Source organism: Theropithecus gelada, chromosome 16, assembly GCF_003255815.1.
Source record: "Theropithecus gelada isolate Dixy chromosome 16, Tgel_1.0, whole genome shotgun sequence".
NCBI lineage: Eukaryota > Metazoa > Chordata > Mammalia > Primates > Cercopithecidae > Theropithecus > Theropithecus gelada.
Window position 1 is genome coordinate 76,911,000 of NC_037684.1, and position 26,479 is coordinate 76,937,478.

Sequence of the window (26,479 nt, forward strand, 5' to 3'; positions counted from 1 at the left end):
GATATAATTCACATACAATTCACAAATATAAAGTGTACATTTCGTTGGTCTTTTAGTATAATTCACAAAAGTTACACAGCTGTCATCACAATCAACTTTAGAACATTTTATCACCCGCAAAAGAAGCTTCATACCTGAGCTGGGTGCATTGGCTCACACCTGTAATCCCAGCACTTTGGGAGGCTGAGGTAGATGGCTTGAATCTAGAAGTCTGAGACCAGCCTGGGCAACATGGCAAAAACCTGCCTATATAAAAATGCTATACATGGCAAAACCTGCCTATACAAAAAAAAAAAAAAAAGACCCAGGTATGGTGGCATGTGCCTGTAACTACTTGGGAGGTCAAGGCAGAAGGATCCCCTGAACCTGGAGAAGTTGAGGCTGCAGTGAGCCGTAATCACGTGCCACAGCATTCCATCCTGGGCGATGGAATGAGACCCTGTCTCAAAAAAATAAAAAAAGAAATCTCATACATTTTAGCAGTCAGTCCTTTCTACACTCGCCCCCCAACACCCCCTTGCCCTAGACAACCACTCTATAGTTCCCTGTTTTGGATATTTCATATAAATGGAATCATGCAGATTACTTCTTGACCTTTCAGCTAAAATCAAGTGTAATATCTGTTCTTACCAGATTGATGTGTCCCCTATCTGAGGATGTAATAAAAATAAACATAAATGGAATCATGCAATATGTGATTTTTGTGACTGACTTCTTTCATTTAGCCTAATTTTTCAAGTTTCTTCCATGCTGTAGTGTATATCAGTATTTAATTTCTCTTTTTGTGGCCAAACAATATTCCATTAAATGGATATGCCACATTTTATTTATCCATTCATCAGTTAATCATCATTTGGGATGTTTCTATTTGGTTATTATGAATAATGCTGCTGTAAACATTCATGTACAATTGGTGTGGACATATGTTTCTATTTATTTGAGTACATACCTAGGAGTGGAATTGCTGGGTCATATGGTAACTATGTTTAACTTTTTTTTTTTTTTTTTTGAGACAGTTTTGCTCTGTTGCCCAAGCTGCAGTACAATGGCAGGATCTCAGTTCACCACAACCTCTGCCATCCGCCATCCGGGTTCAAGCAATTCTCCTGCCTCAGCCTCCCCAGTAGCTGGGATTATAGGCATGTGCCACTGTGCCCCTCTAATTTTTTTTTCTTTTTTTTTTTTTGAGACACAGTCTTGGTCTGTCGTGTAGGCTGGAGTGCAATGGGGCGATCTTGGCTCACTGTGACCTCCGCCTCCCGGGTTCAAGTGATTCTCCTTCCTCAGCCTCCGGAGTAGCTGGGATTACAGGCATCCGCCACCATGCCCAGCTAATTTTTGCAATTTTAGTACAAACAGGGTTTCGCCGTGTTGGCCACTCTGCTCTCGAACTCCTGACCTCAGGTGATGCACCCGCCTTGGCCGCCCAAGGTGCTGGGATTACAGGCATGAGTCGCCGTGCCCAGCCTAATTTTTGTATTTTTAATAGAGGAGGGATTTCGCCATGTTGTCCAGGCTGGTCTCAAATGCCTGACCTCACATGATCCACCCACCTCGGCCTCCCAACATGCTGGGATTATAGGAGTGAGCCACTGCACCCAGCCCTCTATGTTTAATCTTTTGAGGAGCAGCCGGACTGTTTTCCAAAGTAGTTGGACCATTTTACAATCTCCCAGGAGTGTAAGACAGGTCCAGTTTCTCCACACCCTTGCCAACACTTTGTTGTTACATGTCTTTTTATAATAGCCATGCTAGTAGTGTGAAGTGGGACCACATTGTGCTTTTGATTTGCATTTCCCCGATGGCTATGATCCAAGGCCTTTTTGTAACCAGAATTTGCAGTTAAGGTTGTTTGTCTAGCCAATTGTCATTTTCACCAGATGTGGTGATGGCTCTGGAGGACTTCAGGTGGTCCACTTTTCACTTTTTTCTCAGCAGCACAGCAGTGCCCTCTGCACTGTGATTATAATTAGCCACCCTGTCACTCAAAGCCTTCTTGAGCACCACTTGCGTGCCAGGCACTGTGCTGGTTGTTGGGGAGACAGCAGAAAAGCAAGATCTCACCCCTTGGAAAGTATGGTGGTAAGCATGTGACCCTGGACTTGAATCCCTGCTTTCTCACCTCCTAGCCTTGTGGCCTTGGCCTTTCCCATGCTCAATTTTCTTGTCTGTGAAATAAGGTTGCTCTGGGAGTTACACATTGAGCACTTAGCACAGTGTCTGGTACATAGTGAGTGCTCACTAAGTACTTTTTATTGTTACAGGTGAAGGCAGGCATGGTGGCTCCTGCCTGTAATCTCAGCACTTTGGGAGGCCGAGGTGGCTGGATCACTTGAGGTCAGGAGTTCGAGACCAGCCTGGCCAACATGGTGAAGCCCTGTCTCTACTAAAAATACAAAAATTAGCCGGGTGTGGTGGTGTGTGCCTGTAATCCTAGCTACTGTGGAGGCTGAAGCAGGAGAATCACTTGAATCAAGGAGGCGGAGTTGCAGCGAGCCAAGATCATGCCACTGTGCTCCAGCCTGGGCAACAGAATGAGATTCCGTCTCAAAAAATAAAGTGAAGCCAGACAATATAATAAATATTACAGTAACAGATAATGAGATGTGATAGGGGAAGTACAGAGTGTCATGGGAGCACAGAGTGGCCATCCCCAGCCCAGTTCAGGGTCTAGGAAAGGCTATCCAAAGAAGTAATGCTTAAATTGAGAGGTGATGGATGAGCAGTAGTTGGCAAGATCAGATCAAGAGCAGTATGTGTGTGAGTGTGTGTGTGTGTGTGTGTGTGTGTGTGTGTTCCTGGCAGGTGGAACAGAAGAGGCATGGTATACTGGGGAGACTGAAATGTGTTCAGAATGTCTGGAGCAGTGCTGTCCAATAGAACTCTATGTTTACGAAAAATTTCTCAGGCCGGGCATGGTGGCTTATGCCTGTAATCGCAGTACTTTGGGAGGCTGAGGGGGGCAGATCTCCTGAGGTCGGGAGTTTGAGACCAGCCTGACCAACATGGAGAAAACCTGTATCTACTAAAAATACAAAATTAGCCAGGCCTGGTGGTGCGTGCCTGTAATCCCAGTTACTCGGGAGGCTGAGGTAGGAGAATCACACGAACCCAGGAGGCGGAGGTTGCAGTGAGCTGAAATCACACCGTTATGCTCCAGCCTGGGCAACAAGAATGAAACTCTGTCTCAAAAAAAAAAAAAAAAAAGAAAAAAGAAAAATTTATCTATCTGTGTGCTGCCCGATATGGTAGCTACTAGCCACATGTGCTGATTGAGCATTTGAAATGTGGCTAATGGGACAGTAGAACTGAATGTTTACTGTTATTTTATTATGTATTTATTTTTGAGACAGAGTTTTGCTCTTGTTGCCCAGGCTGGAGTGCAATGGCACAATCTTGGCTCACTGCAACCTCTGCCTCCCAGGTTCAAGCGATTCTCCTGCCTCAACCTCCCAAGTAGCCGGGATTACAGGCATGCACCACTACGCCTGGCTAATTTTTTAATTTTTAGTAGAGACTGGGTTTTACCATATTGCCAGGCTGGTCTCGAAGTCCTCACCTCAAGTGATCCACCTACCTCGGCCTCCCAAAGTGCTGAGATTAGGGGCGTAAGCCACTGCGCCTGGCCTAATTTTGTATTTTTAGTAGAGATGGGGTTTCACTATGTTGGTCAGGCTGGTCTTGAACTCCTGACCTCAAGTGATCCATGTGCCTCGGCCTCCCAAAGTGCTGGGATTGCAAGTGTGAGCCACCGCGCCCGGCCTTGGTTCCCATTTTTAAAAGGTCACTTCAGTTGCTATAAGGAGAAATGGATTATGAGTGTGGGGCAAGAATGAAGCAGGGAGACCAGTTTGGAGGTGGCTGCAGTTGCCTAGGGGAGCAATGATTGTGGCTTGGACCAAGCAGAAAGACAAATTTTGGAGGCAGAGCTGATGCCAGGTTTTGGGAGTGAGGGAGAGGGAGTCCTAGGGCTACTTCGGTGGCGGCTGGGTCCCCAAGCTCCAAGACTGAGTCCAGACCAGGGCCCAGTCGGTGGTGAGGTCTGATTTTAGCAGTGTGTGCCCACCTCCTTGTCTCCACCTGCTGGCTGGTGCTGGGAGCATCTTTAGGGGAACTTTAGCCATGAGTCCTGGGGTCAGGAGGCTGGGGGAAGGTCCTGGGAGGTGGGAAAGTCCCCCAACTGCTGGGTGAATGGGTGGGTGGGACTGCGTTCCCAAGGGCATCTGCTGGGCTGAGCCTCTCCCTGGGGGCTGTCCACATCAGCTCTCTCACCTGCTGTGGGTCAACTCAGGCCCATTTATGGGCCATACGGCTGCTGGAAGGGTGTGGTGGTGGAGAATGGGAGGGGATAGCTGTCAGTGTACTTGGGGAAGAATCCCCCATCCATGGCAGCTTCCATGGGAGGCAAGGCCCCAGCATCCAAGGGCTGCCTCTGATTGTTACCCACCCCCACCTGAGACCTTAGTGGTTAGACGGGGGAGGGGTGGGGGCGGGGCCTGATTCGCAGCAGGGTGTGTCCAGATGGTCAGTCTGTGGTGGCTAGCCTGTCCTGACAGGGGAGAGTTAAGCTCCCACTCTCCACCGTGCCGGCTGGCCAGGTGGGCTAAGGGTGACCCAGAGACCAGAATCTGCTCGCTGGAGCTCAGTGCTCAGAGCTGGGGAGGGAGGTTCCGCGGCTCCTCCGCTGTCAGCGCCCGCAGCCCCTCCCCGCTTCACTTCCTCCCGCAGCCCCTGCCACCGAGAAGCTCCAGGATCCCAGCAGCCGCCACACCCTGCTTTCAGCCTGCGCAGTAAGTCGGTGAGCAATGCTGGGGATGTTGGAGGGGGCCGGGTCCCCAAGCCTGACAGCGAATGATGGGGCGGGGAAGGCTAGTGGGCTCCTGGCTTCTACAGCCTGGAGTCAGGGTCTGTGTGGGGCTCCGGCTCCCTCTCCCTGGACCTCCACACCCCTTCCTCTGCTGCCAGGGTGGGTGGGGGTCCCAGGAGGTGGGGTAGGGGCTGGACAGACAGCTGTTGCTGCTGAGGCTTGGGAGTCTTGGGCTGGAGGAATGGGCCAGGGTTTGGTTGGGGACAGAGATGGGCTAAATGGTACAAAACAGAAAGGATGCCCTCCTGCCCCAGTGTGCCTAGAAAGGGTGGTGGGTCACATCTGCAAACTGAGGCAGTCAGGTAGCTCCCCGCCTCCCATATTTCCATGGGAAAATGCCCCACGCGGGTCCCCAGGGCCTGATCCCAGCCTACCCTCTCCACTTCCCTCTGCTGCTGCTGCTCCTCTCTGCTCTCTGCCCCCGGCCCCCTTCTCCACCCTTCTGTCTCTTTACCACTCTCTGACTTGTTTTTCTTCTTTCTGATCCTGCTCACTGGGCCCACGGGGGTTGCCCATCCCTGACTGAGGCCCCACCCTTGCCAAGTGATGGAGGCTGTGGTTTCAGTTTTCCTGTGAGGATGAGATTGTGCTGTTTGCTGAGCTTCCTAGGCCAGCCTAAGGCCCAAGGTAGGGTGGTGGAGACAGCCTGGGCCACAGGCTAGGGGCCTCCCTCCCCTCATGAAGCCCCCAGAGGCCCTGAGGCACAGAGGTGGCATTCGATGCCTTCAGAGCTGAATCAGACTGAAAATATAGACAGACCCTGAAAGACTTTGAGAACGGAAGAGGAACCTCATGGTAGACGCATGGTGTCAGATCCGGCTCTGCCAACAACTGGTGACCTTGGGAAAGCCACTCCCCCTTCTAAGCCTTAGTAGTCTTGGCAGCAAAATGAAGGGCTTGATAGTCTAGTGGTTTTCCCAATTATTTCTCCTTAGAGCTCCCCTTCTGTGGTGAGGGGTTGAGTGACTGGCCCCATCCCAGCCATCGTACTTTTTTCTGTTGGAATATTGGCCGCCAGGCAAGATGTGTGAAGAAAGTGTTGTGCTTGGGCCGGGCGCGGTGGCTCAAGCCTGTAATCCCAGCACTTTGGGAGGCCGAGGCGGGTGGATCACGAGGTCAGGAGATCGAGACCATCCTGGCTAACATGGTGAAACCCCGTCTCTACTAAAAATACAAAAACTAGCCGGGCGTGGTGGCGGGCGCCTGTAGTCCCAGCTACTCGGAGGCTGAGGCGGGAGAATGGCGTGAACCCGGGAGGCGGAGCTTGCAGTGAGCCGAGATCGCGCCACTGCACTCCAGCCTGGGCGACACAGCGAGACTCCGTCTCAAAAAAAAAAAAAAAAAAAGAAAGTGTTGTGCTGTTAATGCAAATGGGAACAGGGGTTGCGACCCCTCAGATACCAGGAAGTCCCAGAGGAAAAGTCGGGGACAGTCATGGCTCTCCTGGGGGACAACATCAAAGGGGTGGCCCTGTTGGTTCCCTGTTCCTCACACCACAGGCTTCCCTCCCTCTCCTCACCCCTGCTCCTCATCCCTCCTGGCAAACTTCCTCTGTATTGTGGCTGGGCTCCCACACAGCGGGTGGACCTACTTGCACTTGGCTTTTTGCCATTAGAAGTAATGAGAAGTAATGGCAAAAACCGCAATTCCTTTTTTTTTTGAGACAGAGTCTTGCTCTGTTGCTCAGGTTGGAGTGCAGTGGTGCCATCTTAGCTCCTGGGTTTAGCAATTCTCCTGCCTTAGTCTCCCAAGTAGCTGGGATTACAGGCACAAGCCACCATGCCTGGCTAATTTTTTGTATTTTTTTTAGTAGAGATAGGGTTTCACCATGTTGGTCAGGCTGGTCTCGAACTCCTGACCAGCCTGCCTCAGCCTCCCAAAGTGCTGGGATTACACGTGTAAGCCACCGCGCCCAACCTTTTGCATCAACCTAATGCCTCCTTTTTCAGGCTCCAGTAAGGCCAACACCGACCCGCAGCTGGGAGGAAGACGGGACCCTTGACATCTCCATCTCCACAGAGGTCCTGGCTGGACTGAGCAGCCTCCTCCTCCTAGGATGACCGTACCCCCCAGCTCTCCAGTTTTCAGGCTGGAGACATTAGATGGAGGCCAAGAAGATGGCGCTGAGGTGGACGAACTAAAGCCGGCTTTGGGGAGCGGGCTGACTCCCATGGAGTCACCGTTCCAGGGCGAGGACCGGAAATTCGCCCCTCAGATAAAAGTGAACCTCAAGTACGGAAAGGGAACAGGTGCCAGGTGAGGCAACACGTGGGGTCAGGGAAAAGGGGGCCCCCTGGCCAGCTCCAGCAGAGAACCCGGAGTGAGACTCATTGACCAGCCCAGCACCAGTGCCCCTTCCCACAACCTGTGGCGTCCTCAGTCTGCCTCTGATGGCTCCTGGGCCTGACCGGCTGACCTCTGCTCTGCTATCTGGCATTGCTCTTTCCAGAGGCTTCTCCATTCTTGGCCTTCTGCCTTCTGAGGTCATGTTCTTTGCGAGATACATTCTTGAGCTCTAAGTCCTCAGCTGACCCTCAAATCCCCCATTCATGCCAACTCCCACCCCTGTCATGGTCCCTGCTGGGGAAGGCAGCAGGATCCACACTCCATCCAGTGAGAATCAAGGACATCTAGAAATGTCCCAGGCTCTCCTCAGTTCTGCAAGGCTGAGCCTGTCACTCAGGGGATGTGAACTGTGGGATTGAGGATAACTGGCTTCTGCTTGGAGTCATCTGCACTTTGATTTTCCTGTGGTCTTTCCACCAATTCAGATTGTGTGAGCCCCATATTCCTGAGCGTCCCGCTTCCAGTCCTGCTGCATCTGGCACCCCTTACCTCCCTGCCTGGGGTGGGGGCCTGCCCAGTGAGACTGGAGAATCCTCATGGGCCAGGCTAGACTCTGCCACAGAAGCCCCTTCTTCCCTTGATGCTTGAGGTGCTTGAGGTACAGCCACCAGCTTTGGCCTCCCAGGCTAGAGCTGCTTCCTGTTTGTGTTGGAGGATTGTGGTCAGATTCAGCACCAGGGTAGGGGAGGTTGCGTGAGGAGCTTCTGGGAGCTGTGGAGCCTGCCCGACACAGGCAGGATGGGCCCTCGATGCCTTCAGTGCCTCAATCTGTGCCCTCGCTGGGCTTCTCTACCCCAGGACCATGATGCCACCCTGGTGACAGAAAGTCATTTGCCCAAATGGCCACTTCTGTGAGCCGGACTGTCCACAGGGCTCCTGTCAGCAGCAGATAGAGCCCTCATGATCATGTGTGGCTTCCTGGTGCTGACGAGGGAAGCCTGGCTGTAATTACAGTCATAGCTGTTGGCTTAAAAAGTCAACCCTTGAAATCCTCACCAGAGTCAAGGAGGCAGAGGTTGCAGTGAGCAGAGATTGTGCCACCATACTCCAGCCTGGGCGTCAGTGAGACTCTGTCTCCAAAAAAAAAAAAAAAAAGTGACTGATCCCAACAGTCACCTTGTCACCAACTTTTATTTGGTCGACCCGTTCCACAAGAGAAGTTAAGCTGGGATCTGAGGGTACACAAAGCATCAAATAGCACCCCCTGTTATTTGTCTTCACATATCTGCTGGTGGTGGTGCCAGAAGCCCCAGAGGCAAGTTGGCCCCCGTGAATAGTAACACAGCCCAGGAGCGAATGACTCATGCCCTTCCCACTTCCAGTCACCAGACGCTGCTAGATTCTGATAACCCCTTCCGGGGTCTGTGGCAGAGATTTCTCCTTAAGTGTGCCTTCTCGGTGGTGTCTGATATGTTTCAACATTGGGCCCAGCGTTAGGCCCAGGTAACGCTCTGTTTCTGGGAAATTTCTTGCTGCCAAGCCTAGAATCTCTCTGGGGGTTCAGAGTCAGGGTCTAAAGTTAAACAGCCCTGCTGAGATTCCCAGTTTGGCGCTGTGTGACTTTGGCAAGCTACATGACCTCCTTGTTTATCTAAAGGCGAAATGAGTGGTTTCCGACTGGCAGGGCTGAAGTGAAGATGGAAGACACAGAATATTCTGTAGTTAATAGCTGGTTTCTGAGAGGAGAAGGGAGGTTTTCTCCATTCTTTCTTTGAGGGCAGTGATGCATGCAGCCACTGTGAGTCTGCAGGGACCTCCCACAGCCCTATCCAGACCCAGGCCCAAGCTCAAGAGCCACCACAAGTTGTGTGTGCTGAAGGAGACCCAGTGGGATATCGAGGCTGTTGAGAGATGGTACATCAAGGCACCTGGCACATGGCAAGCACCTGATGCTGAAAAGTGTCTGTGATGACTGGTGTCATGGGGATGAAGCAGCTTAGTGCCTGGACAGGCCCCTTTTCCTCCTCCCGGGGTCTCCTTGGTTGGCTGTAGGTGGATAGAGGCCCTCAGAAGGGCTCTCACTGGGCTCTTGGGCCTGAGGGGTGCGCAGTGTGTACAGGACTCCCTGAAAGGGCTCCCTGGGATGGAGGGCTTTTGGGGGGGCCTGTGGTCCTTGTCCAGCATGAGTCACAAACCACATCCTCCACAGTCAGCCGGATCCAAACCGATTTGACCGAGATCGGCTCTTCAATGCGGTCTCCCGGGGTGTCCCCGAGGATCTGGCTGGACTTCCAGAGTACCTGTGCAAGACCAGCAAGTACCTCACCGACTCGGAATACACAGGTAGACCCTGCCCTGTGCATCCAAGGCTAGGCATCCTGTGAGCTGATAGTTAGGTGGGCTGGGTGGGCGTGATCCCTGGTCAGGAGCCGAGGAGTGAGTGTTCTCAGCAGCCCTCCCACTAGAATGATTGCTGGGGGGCCCTGTGGACAGAGCTAATCAAAGATGGCCTCCTGTTGGTCTTGGCTGTGCCTCCCACTTCCACCCACCCCTCAGAGCTCCTGGCTACCTCTGTCACCCCTAGCCCATTAGCCCTTTGCAGTGGCTGAATGGACACCCAAAGCAATCTTTTTTTTGTTTTGTTTTTGTTTTTTTAAATAACAGTGTTGTTGAGATATAATATATAACGGGCATACCATATACTTAACCCATCTCAAAGCACTCTTTGCCGAAAATCTAAATATCTGTATTATTTGGGCTGATCAGAAAAATAACATAAGTACTCTAGAAGATTCAACAGTAAGGAAACATATAGAGCCAAGGTTAAACACAGTCTCTCATCCTGGGCCCCTATTAATGGTTTGAGAATGCATCTGTTTGGAGTTTCTTTCTTTCTTCTTTTTTATTTTTGGAGAGATAGGGTTTTGCCATGTTGCCTAGGCTGGTCTCAAACTCCTGGGCTCCAGCGATCCTCTCACATTGGCCCCCCAAAGTACTGGGATTATAGGTGTGAGCCTCTGTGCAGCACCTGTTCAGACTTTCCCTCCCTCCCTCCCTCCCTTCCTTTCTCTTTTTTCTTGAGAGAGTCTTACTCTGTTGCCCACACTGGAGTGCAGTGGCGAGATCTCAGCTCACTGCAAGCTCCGCCTCCCGGGTTCACACTATTCTCCTGCCTCAGCCTCCCGAGTAGCTGGGACTGCAGGTACCCACCACCATGCCCAGCTAATTTTTTTCTTTTTTTTTTTTCTGTAGAGACAGGGTTTCACCGTGTTAGCCAGGATGGTCTCAATCTCCTGACCTCGTGATCCGCCTGCCTCAGCCTCCCAAAGTGCTGGGATTACAGGCGTGAGCCACTGTACCCGTCCTGTTCTGACTTTCTTAATACATGAGTATATATTTACATAAATGAGGTCTTGACATATATACTAATTTGTAATGTGCTTTTCTTCCACTTAATACATCTTGTAGCACTTTCCATTTCAGTACATGTCTAACTTAGTCACTTTGACAACTGCAGAGTGAGTTTTCCACTGTGTCCTTTATCATAATTTAGTTAACCAATTCCTTACTTATCGATGGTCATTTAGGTTGTTCGTAGTTTTTGGCTTCAACTAGTTGTGTGCCAGGCCCTCTGCGTGCTATCCACTTTGTTTATATTATTCCTTTTTTTTTTTTTTTTGGAGACGGAGTCTTGCTCTGTCACCCAGGCTGGAGTGCAGTGGCATGATCTGCAAAACTCCGCCTCCTGGGCTCACGCCATTCTCCTGCCTCAGCCTCAGTCTCCTGAATAGCTGGGACTACAGGCGCCCGCCACCACGCTCAGCTAATTTTTTGTATTTTTTTTAGTAGAAACAGGGTTTCACTGTGTTAGCCAGATGGTCTCAATCTCCTAACCCTGTGATCCACCCGCCTCGGCCTCCCAGAGTGTTGGGATTATAGGCATGAGCCACCGCGCCTGGCCTTTTTTTTTTTTCTTTCCCTGAGATGGAGTCTTACTCTGTCACCCAGGTTGGAGAGCAGTGGCGTGATCTCAGCTCACCGCAAACTCTGCCTCCCGGGTTCAAGCAATTCTCCTGCCTCGCCTCCTGAGTAGCTGGGATTTTAGGCGCCCACCACTTTGCCTGGCTAATGTTTGTATTTTCAGTAGGGATGGGATTTCACTATGTTGGTCAGGCTGGTCTCGAACTCCACCTCATGATCCGCCCGCCTTGGCTTCCCAAAGTGTTGGGATTACAGGTGTGAGCCACCGTGCCTGGCCTTATATTCCCTTTGAACCTTACAATAACCCTGGAACATTCCCATTTTACAGTAGGGAAAACTGAGGTTAAGAGAGGCCACGTGACTTGCCAGAGGGGAGAGAGACATTAAGTGGTGGAGTCATGTACAAATACTGCTCTGAATATTCTCGTGTAGACAGCATTTCATGAATGATGACTTATGTCTTGGAAATGTAGTTTCTAAGCCGGGCGCGGTGGCTCACATCTGTAATCCCAGCACTTTGGGAGGCCGAGGCGGGCAGATCATGATGTCAGGAGATTGAGACCATCCTGGCTAACCAGTGAAACCCCATCTCTACTAAAAATACAAAAAAAAAAAAAAAAATAGCTGGCCATGGCGGCGTGCGCCTGTAGTCCCAGCTGCTGGGGAGGTTGAGGCAGGAGAATGGTGTGAACCCGGGAGGCAGAGCTTGCAGTGAGCTGAGATTGCGGCACTGCACTCCGCCTGGGTGACAGAGCAAGACTCTGTCTCCCAAAAAAAAAAAAAAGAAAAAAGAAAAAACAAATTTAGTTTGTAGGGCAGAAATTGTAGTCATACCTGTTGGTATTGCTTATGTGTTCCTTGGAGCCTTAATACCCTATAACATGGTTGTGTTCCCATCAGTTGTGTGTAGCACCTCTTTTAATCCTCCCAAGGTGTACTTGGAGCTAGGCTTGCTATACCAGCTATTGGGCAGTCCAGCCGCTCCAGGTCTTAGCACCACTGTGCCCCTTACCCTCCCTTCTTCCCACAGAGGGCTCCACAGGTAAGACGTGCCTGATGAAGGCTGTGCTGAATCTTAAGGATGGGGTCAATGCCTGCATTCTGCCGCTGCTGCAGATCGACCGGGACTCTGGCAATCCTCAGCCCCTGGTAAATGCCCAGTGTACGGATGACTATTACCGAGGCCACAGCGCTCTGCACATCGCCATTGAGAAGAGGAGTCTGCAGTGTGTGAAGCTCCTGGTGGAGAATGGGGCCAACGTGCATGCCCAGGCCTGCGGCCGCTTCTTCCAGAAGGGCCAAGGGACTTGCTTTTATTTCGGTGAGTGAACCTTTCTTGGATAAATTGAGGCAAAGAGCGGGTAAGGCCTTGTTCAAGGTCATATGATTAGTGTATGACAGAGCTGGCAGTTAAACCTAGGTCTGTCTGACCCCGACACCCTACTTCCAACCACTAGGCTGCCTGCGAAAGCAGTTTGTTTTTTGCCCAGGCCAGTCTCAAACTCCTGGGCTCTAACAATCCTCCTGCCTCAGCCTCTCGAGCTGGGACTACCAGTTGCACCACTACATCCGCGCTAATTTGTCATAAGAGATGTTTCATCCTCGTCTGGCCACAAGATGGGCATGCACCCAGACCCAGGGAAGGGAGTAGTGGGCTGTTAGCACTGGCATGTGACTTGACCAGGCAGAGCCTGAACAAAGAGGCAGCGTGCCTGGGCTCTGGCAAGGGAGACAGCAAAAGGCAGCAGGTTGGCTGGCCCCTGTTCTGCTCCCTTCAGTGGTAAAGAAGCCTGATCTGCTTCAAGGAGGGCTGGACTTTTGTCCAAGGAGCATGAGGAGTAGGCAGATGGAAAGCAGGAGGCCTGGGGCCCAAGCTGCTCTCTTGGCCTGCAGGTGAGCTACCCCTCTCTTTGGCCGCTTGCACCAAGCAATGGGATGTGGTAAGCTACCTCCTGGAGAACCCACACCAGCCCGCCAGCCTGCAGGCCACTGACTCCCAGGGCAACACTGTCCTGCATGCCCTAGTAATGATCTCGGACAACTCAGCTGAGAACATCGCACTGGTGACCAGCATGTACGATGGGCTCCTCCAAGCTGGGGCCCGCCTCTGCCCCACCGTGCAGCTTGAGGACATCCGTAACCGGCAGGATCTCACACCTCTGAAGCTAGCCGCCAAGGAGGGCAAGATCGAGGTGAGTGGCTGTCCCCTTCCCACTTTCCCTCTGCAGGAAGCAGTAGGTCTCACCCCAAAATTTCTGCAGAAAGAGCCCAGGGGGTGGTGAAGAGCAGTGGCTTCTCTGCTTTTCAATGGAACACTCCTGTTAGTAAGAAAATATTCAGTATATACCTCTAATATATGTGTGTTTATTTATAAATTGTATATGAACTATTGAATATATTACATTATAAAACATTGGGATTTTTTTTTTTTTTTTTTTTTTTTTTTTTTTTGAGACTGAGTTTCACTCTTGTTGCCCAGGCTGGAGTGCAATGGTGCGACCCCGGCTCACCACAACCTCTACTTCCCAGGTTCAAGCAATTCTCCTGCCTCAGCCTCTCAAGTAGCTGGGATTACAGGCATGTGCCACCACACCCAGCTAATTTTGTTTTTGTTTTGTTTTGTTTTTTGTTTTTTTGAGACGGAATCTCGCTCTGTCACCCAGGCTGGAGTGCAGTGACACGATCTCAGCTCACTGCAACCTCCGCCTCCCAGGTTCAAGCAATTCTCCTGCCTCAGTCCCCTGAGTAGCTGGGATTACAGGCACCCACCACCATGCCCAGCTAATTTTTTTGTATTTTCAGTAGATATGGGTTTCACTATGTTGGTTAGGCTGGTCTTGAACTCCTGACCTCATGATCCACCCGCGTCGACCTCCCAAAGTGCTGGGATTACAGGCACGCACCACTGCACCCAGCTAATTTTTTGTATTTTTAGTAGATACGGGGTTTCGCCATGTTGGTCAGGCTGGTCTTGAACTCCCGACCTCAGGTGATCCACCCACCTCAGCCTCCCAGTGTTGGGATTACAGGCATGCGCCACCATGCCTGGATAATTTTGTATTTTTAGTAGAGACGGGGTTCCTCCATGTTGGTCAGGCTGGTCGCAAACTCCCGACCTCAGGTAATCTGCCTGCCTCAGCCTCCCAAAGTGCTGAGATTACAGGGGTGAACCACCACGCCCAGCCTGCAGCTGCATTTTTAATGCCTAAGGCTTTGACTAGCTGGAAGTTTTTCTGGTAGGAAGAGTAAACATGAGGCGGCCCCCACTTTGTTCCAAATAGCTTACCAATGGCCTGTTTCAAATAGTTCTTGCCAATAGCTCACCAGGGCTGGCCTCATGGGCTTACGGCAGAGATTTCTGAAAGGTTAAGGAAACGATAAACATAAATAGAAGTTTTCACCCTTTTTCGCTGCCCTCCCAAGTTTCTTGGAGTGCTCCCTGGGGTGTGTGAACCTCACTTTGTTGTCTAGAGGCACTGCTGTGTGGCCTATGAAATCAGTGCCCTGATCTGTTCCTCCTTTCCCATTCCTCACGTGTGAAACCAGAATGCTTCCTAACCTGTTTGGATTAGGGACCACTTTCTAGTCTGCTGAAAACTCTGGATTCTAACCATGAAATTGCACACACAGATACAGCTAGTAGACTCTGATCTCCGGGGCCTCAAAGACCCCAGGGCTAAGGATCTCTCTGCCATTTGAGGAGTTCAAGGAAGGCCACAGGGTTGGGGAGGGGAAGGAAGAGCCAGGCTGGTTGGCAGGCTGGGGCAGATGTAGCTGGGTGTGTGTGTGTTTAAGAGTTTAGACACACAAGGACCTGCATGTACGGGCGCATGTGCACGTGTCAGCTGCAGCTCTGCAGACCGTGGGCAGCTGCAGGGTCCTGGGTGTTTCCCAGCCTTGGCCCAGGATCAGTGCCAGGAGGGGACCGTAAAGGCAAGCTCGTATGGCCACCCTGCAGATTTTCAGGCACATCCTGCAGCGCGAGTTTTCAGGACTGAGCCACCTTTCCCGAAAGTTCACCGAGTGGTGCTATGGGCCTGTCCGGGTGTCGCTGTATGACCTGGCTTCTGTGGACAGCTGTGAGGAGAACTCGGTGCTAGAGATCATCGCCTTTCATTGCAAGAGTCCGGTGAGCCCAGAGGGGCATGGGTGCGCATAGAGGACCCAACAGAGCTCCCAGCAAGGTCCACAAATTGGGGCTCCCTGCTGGACCATATCTGCCCCATTCCTGTGCCAGTGGGCGTGTGGCTGCATGTCCCAGCAGGCATGACCCTGACCATGGCCACTGGGCCCATACTCAGTCCATACTCCAGTCCCATCCAACACGGGGATCATGCCAAGGGCCTTGTGGCAACCATCCAGGTCCTCTCTGTTAACCAGCATCTCGTTTGGAGGGCAAGCCCCTTGGTCACACTGTAGCTGGGAGGGTTGGGGTGAGGTCCTTTGGAGCTCCTGGGGTGTGGAAGCCTGCTCCCTGTCCTCTGTCCTCATTTCCTGGGCCCTTGCTTTGATCCTGACATGGAGTGGGCAGCCTATTTGCACTTGTTGACTGTACCCATGGCTCTCCCCTCCCCACCCCAGCACCGACACAGAATGGTCGTTTTGGAGCCCCTGAACAAACTGCTGCAGGCGAAATGGGATCTGCTCATCCCCAGGTTCTTCTTAAACTTCCTGTGTAATCTGATCTACATGTTCATCTTCACTGCTGTTGCCTACCATCAGCCTGCCCTGAAGAAGGCAAGGGCGGGAGGTGGGTGGGGGGCACATCTTGGGGGAGGCCTGCTTGAAACAACCCTGGGGGAAGATGGGGCAGTAATAGTGCTGAGGCATGGGCTGCTGGAGTGACATGCCCAAGCTTATGGGAGCCAGCACCCCAGTGCTAACAGTAATACAGTGAAGATTTGCTGAGTGCTCACTGTATGTGAAAAAGGATTGTAGGTGATGGACATGTGTTGACTAATTAATGTTCCCCAAAACCCCTGAGATGGTGAATTATAATCACCCTCAGTTTATAGTAGAGGGAAGGGAGGCACAGAGAGGTTAAGTAACTTGTCCGGGGTCACACAGGCTGAAAGTGGTGTGGAGAGGGAATCTGAATCCAGGCAGTCTGGCTTCAGACCCCACACTGAAATGCTACACAATGTACCTCTCAGGATCTGGTGGTCCTTCCCTGGAGCCCATGTTCCCCTGCTGTTCTGAGGGGTTCTCCACAGCTCAGGCTCAGAGTGGGCCCTCAGCTTCAGCTCTCAAGGGTGAGCTGCTCGAGAGAGGACCCAAAGCCCTAGGTCTCATCTGAGTGTGTCTTCAGCAGGCCGTCCCCCACCCGAAAGCGGAGGTTGGAAACTCCATGCTGCTGGCAGGCCACATCTTTGTCCTGCTGGCGGGGATCTACCTCCTCGTGGGCCAGGTGAGTGCCCCTCCCCTTCTCCCACCAAGAAGTAAACCTAGAATTCTGCTTCAGGGGGCTTAGAGCAAGTTAGCTGCATCCCCTCACTGACAGTAGCCGGTCCCATCCAGAACAACCAACCTCACCGAAGCTGAGGGCCAGAGGTTCTGGCCTTGCTTTCTGAGTCCCCGGCAACCCTCTGCTGTGCTTTTGGGGTTCCTCGGGGTAGCAGATAACTTCTCTGATTCCTTGGCAGTACAGGCTCTGCTCCCCCAGGAATGGAGCTGGAAGCCCCTGTCCCCAGCCAGGCCCCTCGGCTGGGAAGTTCCCCTCTTGGGGAGCACAGAGACCGGGGGTAGGTGGGGTTCAGGCCAATTCACCCAGTAGGGCCTCTTCAGTGGGAAATGCTGTAAGCCTGCAGGACACAGGCTGGACACCAAGACATTGGGACCTCCTTAGAGTGGGCAGAACTTGGGCACCAAACCCAGGTTGGCTGGGGTATGGGTGCTCCCTGTGAGGCCAGGGAGAAGGGAAGGGAAAGGCGCCCTTCCCCTTCCTGCATGCAGTGCGGAGGTTCTTCATCTGCACCCCCCGGCCTTGCCTAGGTGGCTGCTCTTTCTGGAAAAAGGGTCCCAAGCTATCTCAGCTGTCAGAAGTATTCATGAGTCCCTGGCCGGGCGCGGTGGCTCAAGCCTGTAATCCCAGCACTTTGGGAGGCCGAGACGGGCGGATCACGAGGTCAGGAGATCGAGACCATCCTGGCTAACACAGTGAAACCCCGTCTCTACTAAAAAATACAAAAAACTAGCCGGGCGAGGTGGCGGGCGCCTGTAGTCCCAGCTACTCGGGAGGCTGAGGCAGGAGAATGGCGTAAACCCGGGAGGCGGAGCTTGCAGTGAGCTGAGATCCGGCCACTGCACTCCAGCCTGGGCAACAGAGCGAGACTCCGTCTCAAAAAAAAAAAAAAAAAAAAAAAGAAGTATTCATAAGTCCCCCAAAACCAAAGCTGCTGACGTAGCCCTAGCCGGGGTGGCAGGCTCCCGCTCAGCCAGGCCAGCAGGGGGCATTCGGGAGAGCAGGTTTCACAGCCCTCTGTCCTCTCTTTCTCCGCAGCTGTGGTACTTCTGGCGGCGCCACCTGTTCATCTGGATGTCGTTCATAGACAGCTACTTTGAAATCCTCTTGTATGTGGATTCTCACTCCTCCTCCCCTCAACTGTCTCTGAGGCCTGGAAGGGGCAGGTGTGGCAGAAGGCACCAGGTTGACTTTAGAGCCAAGGATACAGGGCGCAGGAAGTCGGGACCTGTGTACAGGCCAGACCCAGGAGTCTGGACTGCTGTCCAGCCTGGGGCCCTTTGTGCTCGTATCACTGTGGATGGTGATAGTGACATTTACTAGGCCTCGGCACACACCTGTTTCACTTAGTCCTTGAAAACACTCTTTGTGTCAGGCATCGTTATTATTATGCCCGTTTTACAGTGGGAGGGAACTGAGGACCGCCGAGGTTAAATGTCTTGCCTAAGGTGGAGGTCAGGACCTTGGTCAGCGCAGGCCAGTGAGGGCTCAGGGAGCCAAGTGGCCAGCAAGCCCACCTGGATCCTGCTCCCATACAGCCTGTTCCAGTCCCTGCTCACAGTGCTGTCCCAGGTGCTGTGTTTCCTGGCCATCGAGTGGTACCTGCCCCTGCTTGTGTCTGCACTGGTGCTGGGCTGGCTGAACCTGCTTTACTATACACGTGGCTTCCAGCACACAGGCATCTACAGTGTCATGATCCAGAAGGTGAGAGAAGGGGGTGGTCCAGAGGGACTCTTTTGGCCTCATCAGGCAAGAGCCTTCCTCCACAGCTATCCTAGGCACAGGAGGGCATGTGTACATCTGCCTGCGTGCCAGCACCCAGATACTTGCTGGATGGAAGCTTAAGTACAGGCATGCATATACCTCTCTCAGGGTTCTGCACGCATATGCAAACACATGCACATATGTGTGTTTGCAGGTGTCCACACGGGAGCATGTGCATCCTTCCACATGCAAGGAGCAAAGAATATGTGCATAAGCTCATCTGCGTGTCTGTGTCCTGGGATGTGTGGGCGTGGGCATGTAACTGCGTTCATTTATGTATTCAGCACATGTTTAGGGAGTGCCTACTATGGGTCGGGCCCTGTTCTAGGTGTTGGGAATATAGCAGAGAGCAAAACAAGTCCTTGCTCCCCTGAAGCTGATGTTCTGGTGGGAGGAAATGAAAACCTTAAGAAAACAACTGAGAACATTCTACACTACTAAATTCTATGAAGGAAAAAAAATGCACAGGACAACGTGACGGGGAATGGCTGGGATCAAGCACCCTTTAGATGGGATGGTCTGGGAAGCCTCTCTAAAGAGGGGATGTTTAAGTAGAGACCTGAAAGAATGATTCAGCCACTGCAGGGTAAGGAGGAGATATTCTCAGCAGAGGGCACAGCAATGGCTGCCGTGAGCCAGCAGCAGCTTGGGGTGTTTGGGACAGGGCGAGGAGGCTGGGTGGCTGGGGAGATGGCAGGAGGGTGGAGGTGAGGAGGTTGGGAGGAAGGGAAGGGCCAGGGGCCCCTTCCACGGGGAGGAATTTGGAGGCCCCCAGAGGCTTTTTTTTTTTTTAATTGTAGTAAAATACATCTAACATAGAAATTAACTGTTTTTTTTTTTTTTTTTTTGAGACGAGTCTTGCTCTTGTTGCCTAGGATAGAGTGCGATGGCATGATCTCGGCTCACTGCAAACCCCTCTTCCTGGGTTCAAGCGATTCTCCTGCCTCAGCCTCCCGAATAGCTGGGATTACAGGCACCCACCACCATGCCTGGCTAATTTTTGTATTTTTAGTAGAGACAGGTTTTCACCACATTGGCCAGGCTGGTCTCGAACTCCTGACCTTAGGTGATCTGCCTGCCTTGGCCTCCCAAAGTGCTGGGATTACAGGCGTGAGCCACTGTGCCTGGCCCATTTTAACCATTTAAAAAATATATACGGCTAAGTGTCATTAAGTACATTCACACTGTTGTATAACCATCACCACCATCCATCTCCAGAACTTTCTTGTCATCCCAAACTGAAACTCAATGCCCATTAAAAACAACTCCCCATTCTCTCCTTTCCCCGGTCCCTGGAAGCCACCATTCTACTTTCTGTTTCTACGAATTTGACACCCATAGCTACGTTGTATAAGTGAAATCATACAGTATTTGTCCTTTAATGTCTGGCTTATTTTACTCAGTATAATGTCCTCAAAGATCAGCTATGTTGTAGCATATGTCAGAAATTCCTTCTTCTTTTTTTTTTTTTTTTGAGATGGAATCTTGCTCTGTTGCCCAGGCTGGAGTGCAGTAGTGCAATCTTGGCTCACTGCAACCTCTGCCACCCAGGTTCAAGCGATTCTCTTGCCTCAGCCTCCCGAGTAGCTGGGACTACAGGCATGTGTCACCACACCTGGCAAATTTTTTGTATTTTTAGTAGAGATGAAGTTTTTCCATGTTGGCCAGGATGGTCTTGAACTCCTGACCTCAGGTGATCCACCCATCTTGGCCTCCCAAAGTGCTGGGATTACAGGCTGAGCCACCATACCCAGCAATTCCTTCCTTTTTAAGGCTGAGTAGCATCCCATTGTGTAGATACACCACATTTTGTGCGTCCATTCATCTGTCGATCCAGTCACCTGTTGCTTCCACCATTTGATCTTTGTGAATAATGCCGCTATAAACAGGGGTGTACAAGTATCTGTTAGAGTCCCTGTTTTCAATTCTTTTGGGCATATAGATACCCAGAAATGGAATTGCTGGGTCATACGGTAGTTCTATATTTAATTTTGTGACCCTGGAAGGTTGTTCTTTTTTTTTTTTTTTGAGATGGGACTCATTCTGTCACCCAGGCTGGAGTGCAGTGACACGATCATAGCTCATTGCAGCCTTGACATTCTGGGCTCAAGCAATCCTCCTGTCTCAGCCTCCTGAGTAGCTGGCACTGTAGGCTTGTGCCACCATGCCTGGCTACTGGAAAGTTTTAAGCAGGAAAACAATGTGATCTGAGACATATATACATACATATATTATTATTATTTTGAGATGATGTCTCACCCTGTAGCCCAGGCTGGAGTGCAGTGGTGTGATCTTGGCTCACCACAACCTCTGCCTCCTGGGTTCAAGCGATTCTTCTGCCTCAGCCTCCCGAGTAGCTGGGATTACAGGTGCAGGCGTGCCACTGCACCCGGCTAATTTTTTGTATTTTTAGTAGAAACGGTTTCACCATGTTGGCCAGGCTGGTCTTGAACTCCCAACCTCAGGTAATCTGCCCGCCTCAGCCTCCCAAAGTGCTAGGATTACAGGCATGAGCCACCGCACCCAGCCAGATCTGAGATATATTTTTAGAAGACTCCTCTGCTGAGTGTGGCTCCACAGGGCCCACGTATGCATAAGTATGTGTGCGTATGTTCAGTGTACATGGGAAACATGCTGCTGTGGGTGAGGCAGGGGTCTGGGGCCGTGACTGGCGGCCCAGCTACCCACTTTGGCCCCTGGGCACATGTGTTCCAGGTCATCCTGCGGGACCTGCTGCGCTTCCTTCTGATCTACTTAGTCTTCCTTTTCGGCTTCGCTGTAGGTAAAGGCTCCCTCCGGCCCCCTTCCCCTTCCCCACGTTCCTTGTCCACCCTGTATACTCTCAAGGCTGCCTGACGGCCTCCTGGGCTGAGGACCCCTCTCCCTTCATCCCATAGCCCTGGTGAGCCTGAGCCAGGAGGCTTGGCGTCCCGAAGCTCCTACAGGCCCCAATGCCACAGAGTCGGTGCAGCCCGTGGAGGGACAGGAGGATGAGGGCAACAGGGCTCTGTACAGGGGTATCCTGGAAGCCTCCTTGGAGCTCTTCAAATTCACCATCGGCATGGGCGAGCTGGCCTTCCAGGAACAGCTGCACTTCCGTGGCATGGTGCTGCTGCTGCTGCTGGCCTACGTGCTGCTCACCTACATCCTGCTGCTCAACATGCTCATCGCCCTCATGAGCGAGACCGTCAACAGTGTCGCCACTGACAGCTGGAGCATCTGGAAGCTGCAGGTGCCACCAGAGAGGCTCCCTGCCTCCACCCCACCCCACACTCAGGTGGTGGGGAGGGCTCTGGACCCCGCGGAGTTGGGCCTTCCCTAGCCAGGGGGTGCCGGGTTGGGCAGCTCTACCTTGTCAGTCTTCCTCCTCCTCCTTTTTTTTTTTTCCCCTGGAGACAAGGTCTTGCTCTGTCACCCAGGCTGGAGTGCAGTGGCACAATCACAGCTCAATGCAGCCTCAAGCCTCCTGAGCTCAAGTGATCCTCCTTCCTCAGCCTCCTGAGTAGCTGGGGTTACAGGCAGTTGATACCACACCCGGCTAATATTTTTATTTTTTGTAGAGAAGAAGGTCTTACTATGTTGCCCGGCCTCGGGTGATCCTCCCACCTTCGCCTCCCAAAGTGCTGGGATTACTCCCTCCTCCTTTAAGAAGCTCACACATGTACTCAAGACAGTGTCCAGCACCAAGTAGGTGCTCAATGTGCCACCAGCTACTATTATCATCATTGTTGTCCAGTTTTTTGTTTTTTTTTTTTTTTTGAGTCAGAGTTTTGCTCTTGTTGCCCAGGCTGGAGTGCAATGGCGCAATCTTGGCTCACTGCAACCTTTGTCTCCTGGGTTCAAGCAGTTCTCCCACTTCAGCCTCCCAAGTAGCTAGGATTATAGGCATGTGCTACCACACCCTCACTAACTTTTTGTATTTGGTAGAGACAAGGTTTCACCATGTCGGTCAAGCTGGTCTTGAACTCCTGACCTCCGGTGATCCACCTGCCTTGGCCTCCCAAAGTGCCAGCATTACAGGTGTGAGCCACCATGCCCCACCCTGCTGCTAATTCATTGTTGATCTTGGGGAAGTCATTTATCTCCTCTGAGCCTCGGTGCCCTCCTCTGCAAGGTTCTGTGCCCCACCTGACTCACTGGTATGCCTCTGGGCAGGCACATGTGTGGGGTGAGCAAATGAAGTTCTGTCCCTGGTGGTGTGGCCATCTGGAGCCTGAACAACGTAAGAACAAGTATCTGTCAAGTACTTATAACGTACAGACTTCCCATCAGCTGCCTGAGGCACTTTGTTCTCAGTCTACAAATGGGGAAACTGAGATGCAGAGAGGCTGAGGGCCCAACCCCACACAGGTAATCAGATGTTGGAGCCAGATTCGAATCCACATGTTTAGTCGACTTTGGGTTATACTGTGAAGTACTGCGGGGCACTTTCCTGCTCCGCTTGCCTTGTGTGCCTTTGCCCCCAGGCAGGGTCCCAGGACGTTCTGTCTGATGCATCCTTTGTCCCCAGAAAGCCATCTCTGTCCTGGAGATGGAGAATGGCTATTGGTGGTGCAGGAAGAAGCAGCAGCGGGCAGGCGTGATGCTGACCGTCGGCACTAAGCCAGATGGCAGCGCCGATGAGCGCTGGTGCTTCAGGTGAGTGAGTGGCGAGAGGGTCTCCTGGCCCTCCTGTCCAGCAATCCCTGGGGCCCCCCACTGCAGTGCAGGGCACAGCTGCCAGGAGCCAGGTCTGGTGGGAAGGGCAGGTACAAAGAGCACCAGGGACTGAGCCTGAGCAGGTGAGGTCAGGGGTCTGGATCTCACAAGCCATGGCTGCCACATGACTGGCCATCTGCCTGTCCTAGTGGCTTAAACTGAAGATCCCCTCCTGGTGATCTCAGACTCCTCCTTGTAGCCTGAAATGTGGTACAGTAAGGATGCCAAGAAGTCAGAGGGACCCTTGGGTTCCCAGCACTCTAGCCTTGCCCTGGCTGCTCTGTGTCCCCCCACCCCCAATTCTGCCAGCCTGATCTCGGAGCTACAACCCCTTCCATGGAGAACGTGCCCTTCTGTGTCCAGGAAAGGCTGGGACACTGGGAGAGGGAACCTAGTGACAAACACACAGCTAAAAACAGATACTGTCGTGAGGCAGCAGATGAGCAGAGAGAGCAGAGAGAGCAGATGAGCAGAGAGAGCAGATGAGCAGAGAGAGCAGAGAGCAGAGAGAGCAGATGAGCAGAGAGAGCAGAGTCTCAGGCGTGAGGAACAGCCATGAAAGTCCCCAGAACCCGGGAGCACAGATACACCTGATCTGAAGTCCTCTTTTCTAGTTGCTCTGGGCAACCCAGGCTGCTGTGAGCAGCCGGAAGCGATGGATGCTGATTCCTGCAAGTGGGCACCTGCCTCACAGGACAGGGCTCCAAGTGGGTGGCCCAGAACCCTGCAGAGAGAAAGCCTGTCCTCCTCAGGGCCTCTGTGTCCACCAGAGAATCTCTGCATAGTCTCCCAATTTGGGGGGCCAGGCCCCTCTCTGGGGTGGGGGGGCACGGTCAAAGCAGGCAAACCTCAGAGCTCCTCTGTTGCCTTCAGGGTGGAGGAGGTGAACTGGGCTTCGTGGGAGCAGACGCTGCCTACGCTGTGTGAGGACCCGTCAGGGGCAGGCGTCCCTCGTAAGTAGCCTGGTGACTGGAGCCTCTGCCCTGGGGTGTGTGTCTCTGCTGCTTGGCCACAAAGCCTTGGAGAGTCTGGGGCGGGACCCAGAGACCTCCTCATAGTCACTTTGCGGATCCCCGCACACCAGCTCCTCTTACAGGGATTGCCTCCTTAAAACAGTGGTTTTCTCCTTTCCTTTCCACCCACACCTTGCTTTCAGGCAGGAACCAGGGAAAACCTCTGAGGCTGTTAGCGCTTCCACCAGCCCAGCCTCTGGCTGCCCTCTCTCCGATGCCAGTCAGTCACACCCTTTGCCCATTCAATTGATTATCAAGGGTCTGTCCCCAGCCAGGCCTGGGCTGAGCCTGGGGACTCAGCAGGGGAATAAGTTAGGAAGGGCTGTGTCACAGCGCAGCCCACAACAGAGGCACCATCTCCCTGGACCCTCAGAGGAACTGCCCTGCATAGGCCCTCAGCCCCTTCACACCCCAAATCCCCCACCTCTGAGAAACCACTTCCCATGCCTCCCCCATGTCCGTGGCCTGTGTCCTCTCTGTTATAGTGTAGTGATGGCCCCTCCTGTCCCCCACCCTGCTGCCTCCACCAAGATCTGTTCCTTCCTCCCACCCTCAGAGGCCTGAGGATTAGCTGTCTCCCCTGCATACCCTTTCTTTCTAGAACCTTCAATAGCTCCCAACTTCCACTGGTTCGCCTCCTCTCCTTTCTCCATCTCTTTCCTGACAAATTTCACTTGCTTGTGCCTGTTGCGCCCCACAACAGCCTCCTGAGTCGCCCATGGCCCCTGTTGTAGGGAGACTACTCTGCCCTCTTCTGCCCCACAGCCTGCTGGTTTCCCAGGCTCCTGGGCCGTGACCATGGCCTCACATACAAACAGGTTTCCCTTCACCCTCTCTTTGCATCTCCCTCCCTTCACTACAATGCCAGGAAAGTCACCTCTGAAAGTCACCTTGTCCCTCCCTCATCTTGCCCCAAGCACTCCACACCCCACTGCCTGCTGGGGTCTCCAATGTGACATTCCCAACAGGAGCAGCCTTGGGGTTGCCCCAGCAGGTCACATGTATGTCACCCCACCCCCTCCTTACCCAGGTAGAAGGCCTTGAGTCTCAGCCTATTCCCCCCGCTATACCGGCTCTCCCACCTGGAGTTGAGTGTCCTTGACCTCTCAGGCGGCCACTCATCCCTCTGCCCTGCCTCTCACTTCTGCTTCTGCACCACTGCAGGGCGGCCCAGCCTGCACCCTTATCCCATTCCAGTCCTGCTAATGTGGACAAAAACTACATGCAGCCCACACTACACAATGCCTCCCGCTGCCTGGAAGGCTGCACTCCTCAGAGCCGAGGTCAGGGCCCAAAGCTGTCTAACCCACTGCCCACACCTCCATCCAAGGTGGCGTCTGCAGTGCCCCTTGTTCTTTGCTTTCCTTGGTTCATCTCTGGATTTGTCTCTGTCAGAAGCGCTCTTCCTCCCCTCTGGGTGTCCAAATCTGCCACCTCCCCTGCGGGATGGGTCCCGTCTCTCCTCTGAGCTCCCCCCAGCATGTCTCAGGTGTTCTGATCTCTGACACAAAGTCTGTCACCTCCAGGCACTTTAAACCCCTGGGGGTGTTGGGAAGCCCCTGACATGGCAAGGGATTGGGAAATGCTTGTGGAGTGAGGGAAGCAGGGAGAGGGACTGCTGGCCTCCAGAACTGCTGAGGCTGTCCCCATGGCATGACATGTTTTCATGACTGTGGCCCCTTGTTTCCCTGGTGCCTGCTTCCTGGGGACACACTCAAGGGTTAAGCCACAGTGCTTGCCATCTGTTAACAGGAACTCTCAAGAACCCTGTCCTGGCTTCCCCACCCAAGGATGAAGATGGTGCCTCTGAGGAAGACCATGTGCCCCTCCAGCCTCTCCAGTCCAACTGATGGCCCAGATGCAGCAGGAGGCCAGAGGACACAGCAGGGGATATTTCCAGCCACATCTGCTGGCTCTGGGGTCCCAGTGAATTCTGGTGGCAAATATATATTTTCACTAACTCTTCTGGAAACATTATTTGAGCAGAGTTGCTGGGACCCATAGAGCTGGTAATGTCTGCATCTCTCTGTGTACACAGGTCTGTGTATGGGACTAGGTTGCTCCTGCCCTTGCCTGGGCACAGAGACCCTCAGCTGCTGTGTCCCCACCCTCAGCCCCACGTCCTCAAGTCTGGAGACTGCCCTCTTCCTGGGTGCAGGCAGCTGGCTGAGGTGCTGTGCCCATTGTGGCAGATATATGGTGGTGGACATGTGCAAACAGCCACCTCTCCTCTCTCTCCACCACGACACCCTTTGCTTTCCACACCCTCCCTGCTTTCGGGCAGGCACCTGGGAAAATCCGTTAAAGCCACCTCTCTTGCTTTCTCTTCCTACTGGGCTTCTTGCTCAATTCCCACCCCTCCCAAGCCATTCTCTGCAGGGCAGCCAGAGAGGCCTTCCTAAGATACAA

General features: G+C 52.7%; 1 protein-coding gene across 2 annotated transcripts; it reads left to right on the plus strand.

Moving 5' to 3' along the window:
* Positions 1-4,373: 4,373 nt before the first annotated feature.
* TRPV2 (transient receptor potential cation channel subfamily V member 2) lies at positions 4,374-26,033 on the plus strand. 2 transcript variants are annotated; one of them, XM_025362797.1, is made up of 15 exons: positions 4,374-4,790; positions 6,817-7,123; positions 9,363-9,496; positions 12,165-12,455; positions 13,028-13,326; positions 15,093-15,263; positions 15,716-15,871; positions 16,443-16,541; positions 17,634-17,704; positions 18,134-18,299; positions 21,075-21,141; positions 21,257-21,591; positions 22,870-22,997; positions 23,931-24,010; positions 25,823-26,033. In XM_025362797.1, the coding sequence occupies exons 2-15, from the start codon at positions 6,924-6,926 to the stop codon at positions 25,918-25,920; spliced, it is 2,295 nt and encodes a 764-aa protein (XP_025218582.1). In that variant the 5' UTR covers positions 4,374-4,790; positions 6,817-6,923; the 3' UTR covers positions 25,921-26,033. The 2 variants fall into 2 exon arrangements, with proteins under 2 accessions (XP_025218582.1, XP_025218583.1); XM_025362798.1 differs by having other exon boundaries at positions 16,446-16,541.
* The last annotated feature ends 446 nt before the right edge of the window (positions 26,034-26,479 follow it).

Bases quoted from the DNA above. Each gene is read 5' to 3' on its own strand.
- TRPV2 (XM_025362797.1), top strand. From the start codon at position 6,924: ATGACCGTACCCCCCAGCTCTCCAGTTTTCAGGCTGGAGACATTAGAT. The intron at 12,456-13,027 runs GTGAGTGAACCT...CTTGGCCTGCAG, and splicing joins AGGGACTTGCTTTTATTTCG to GTGAGCTACCCCTCTCTTTG. The intron at 18,300-21,074 runs GTGAGAGAAGGG...CATGTGTTCCAG, and splicing joins ACAGTGTCATGATCCAGAAG to GTCATCCTGCGGGACCTGCT.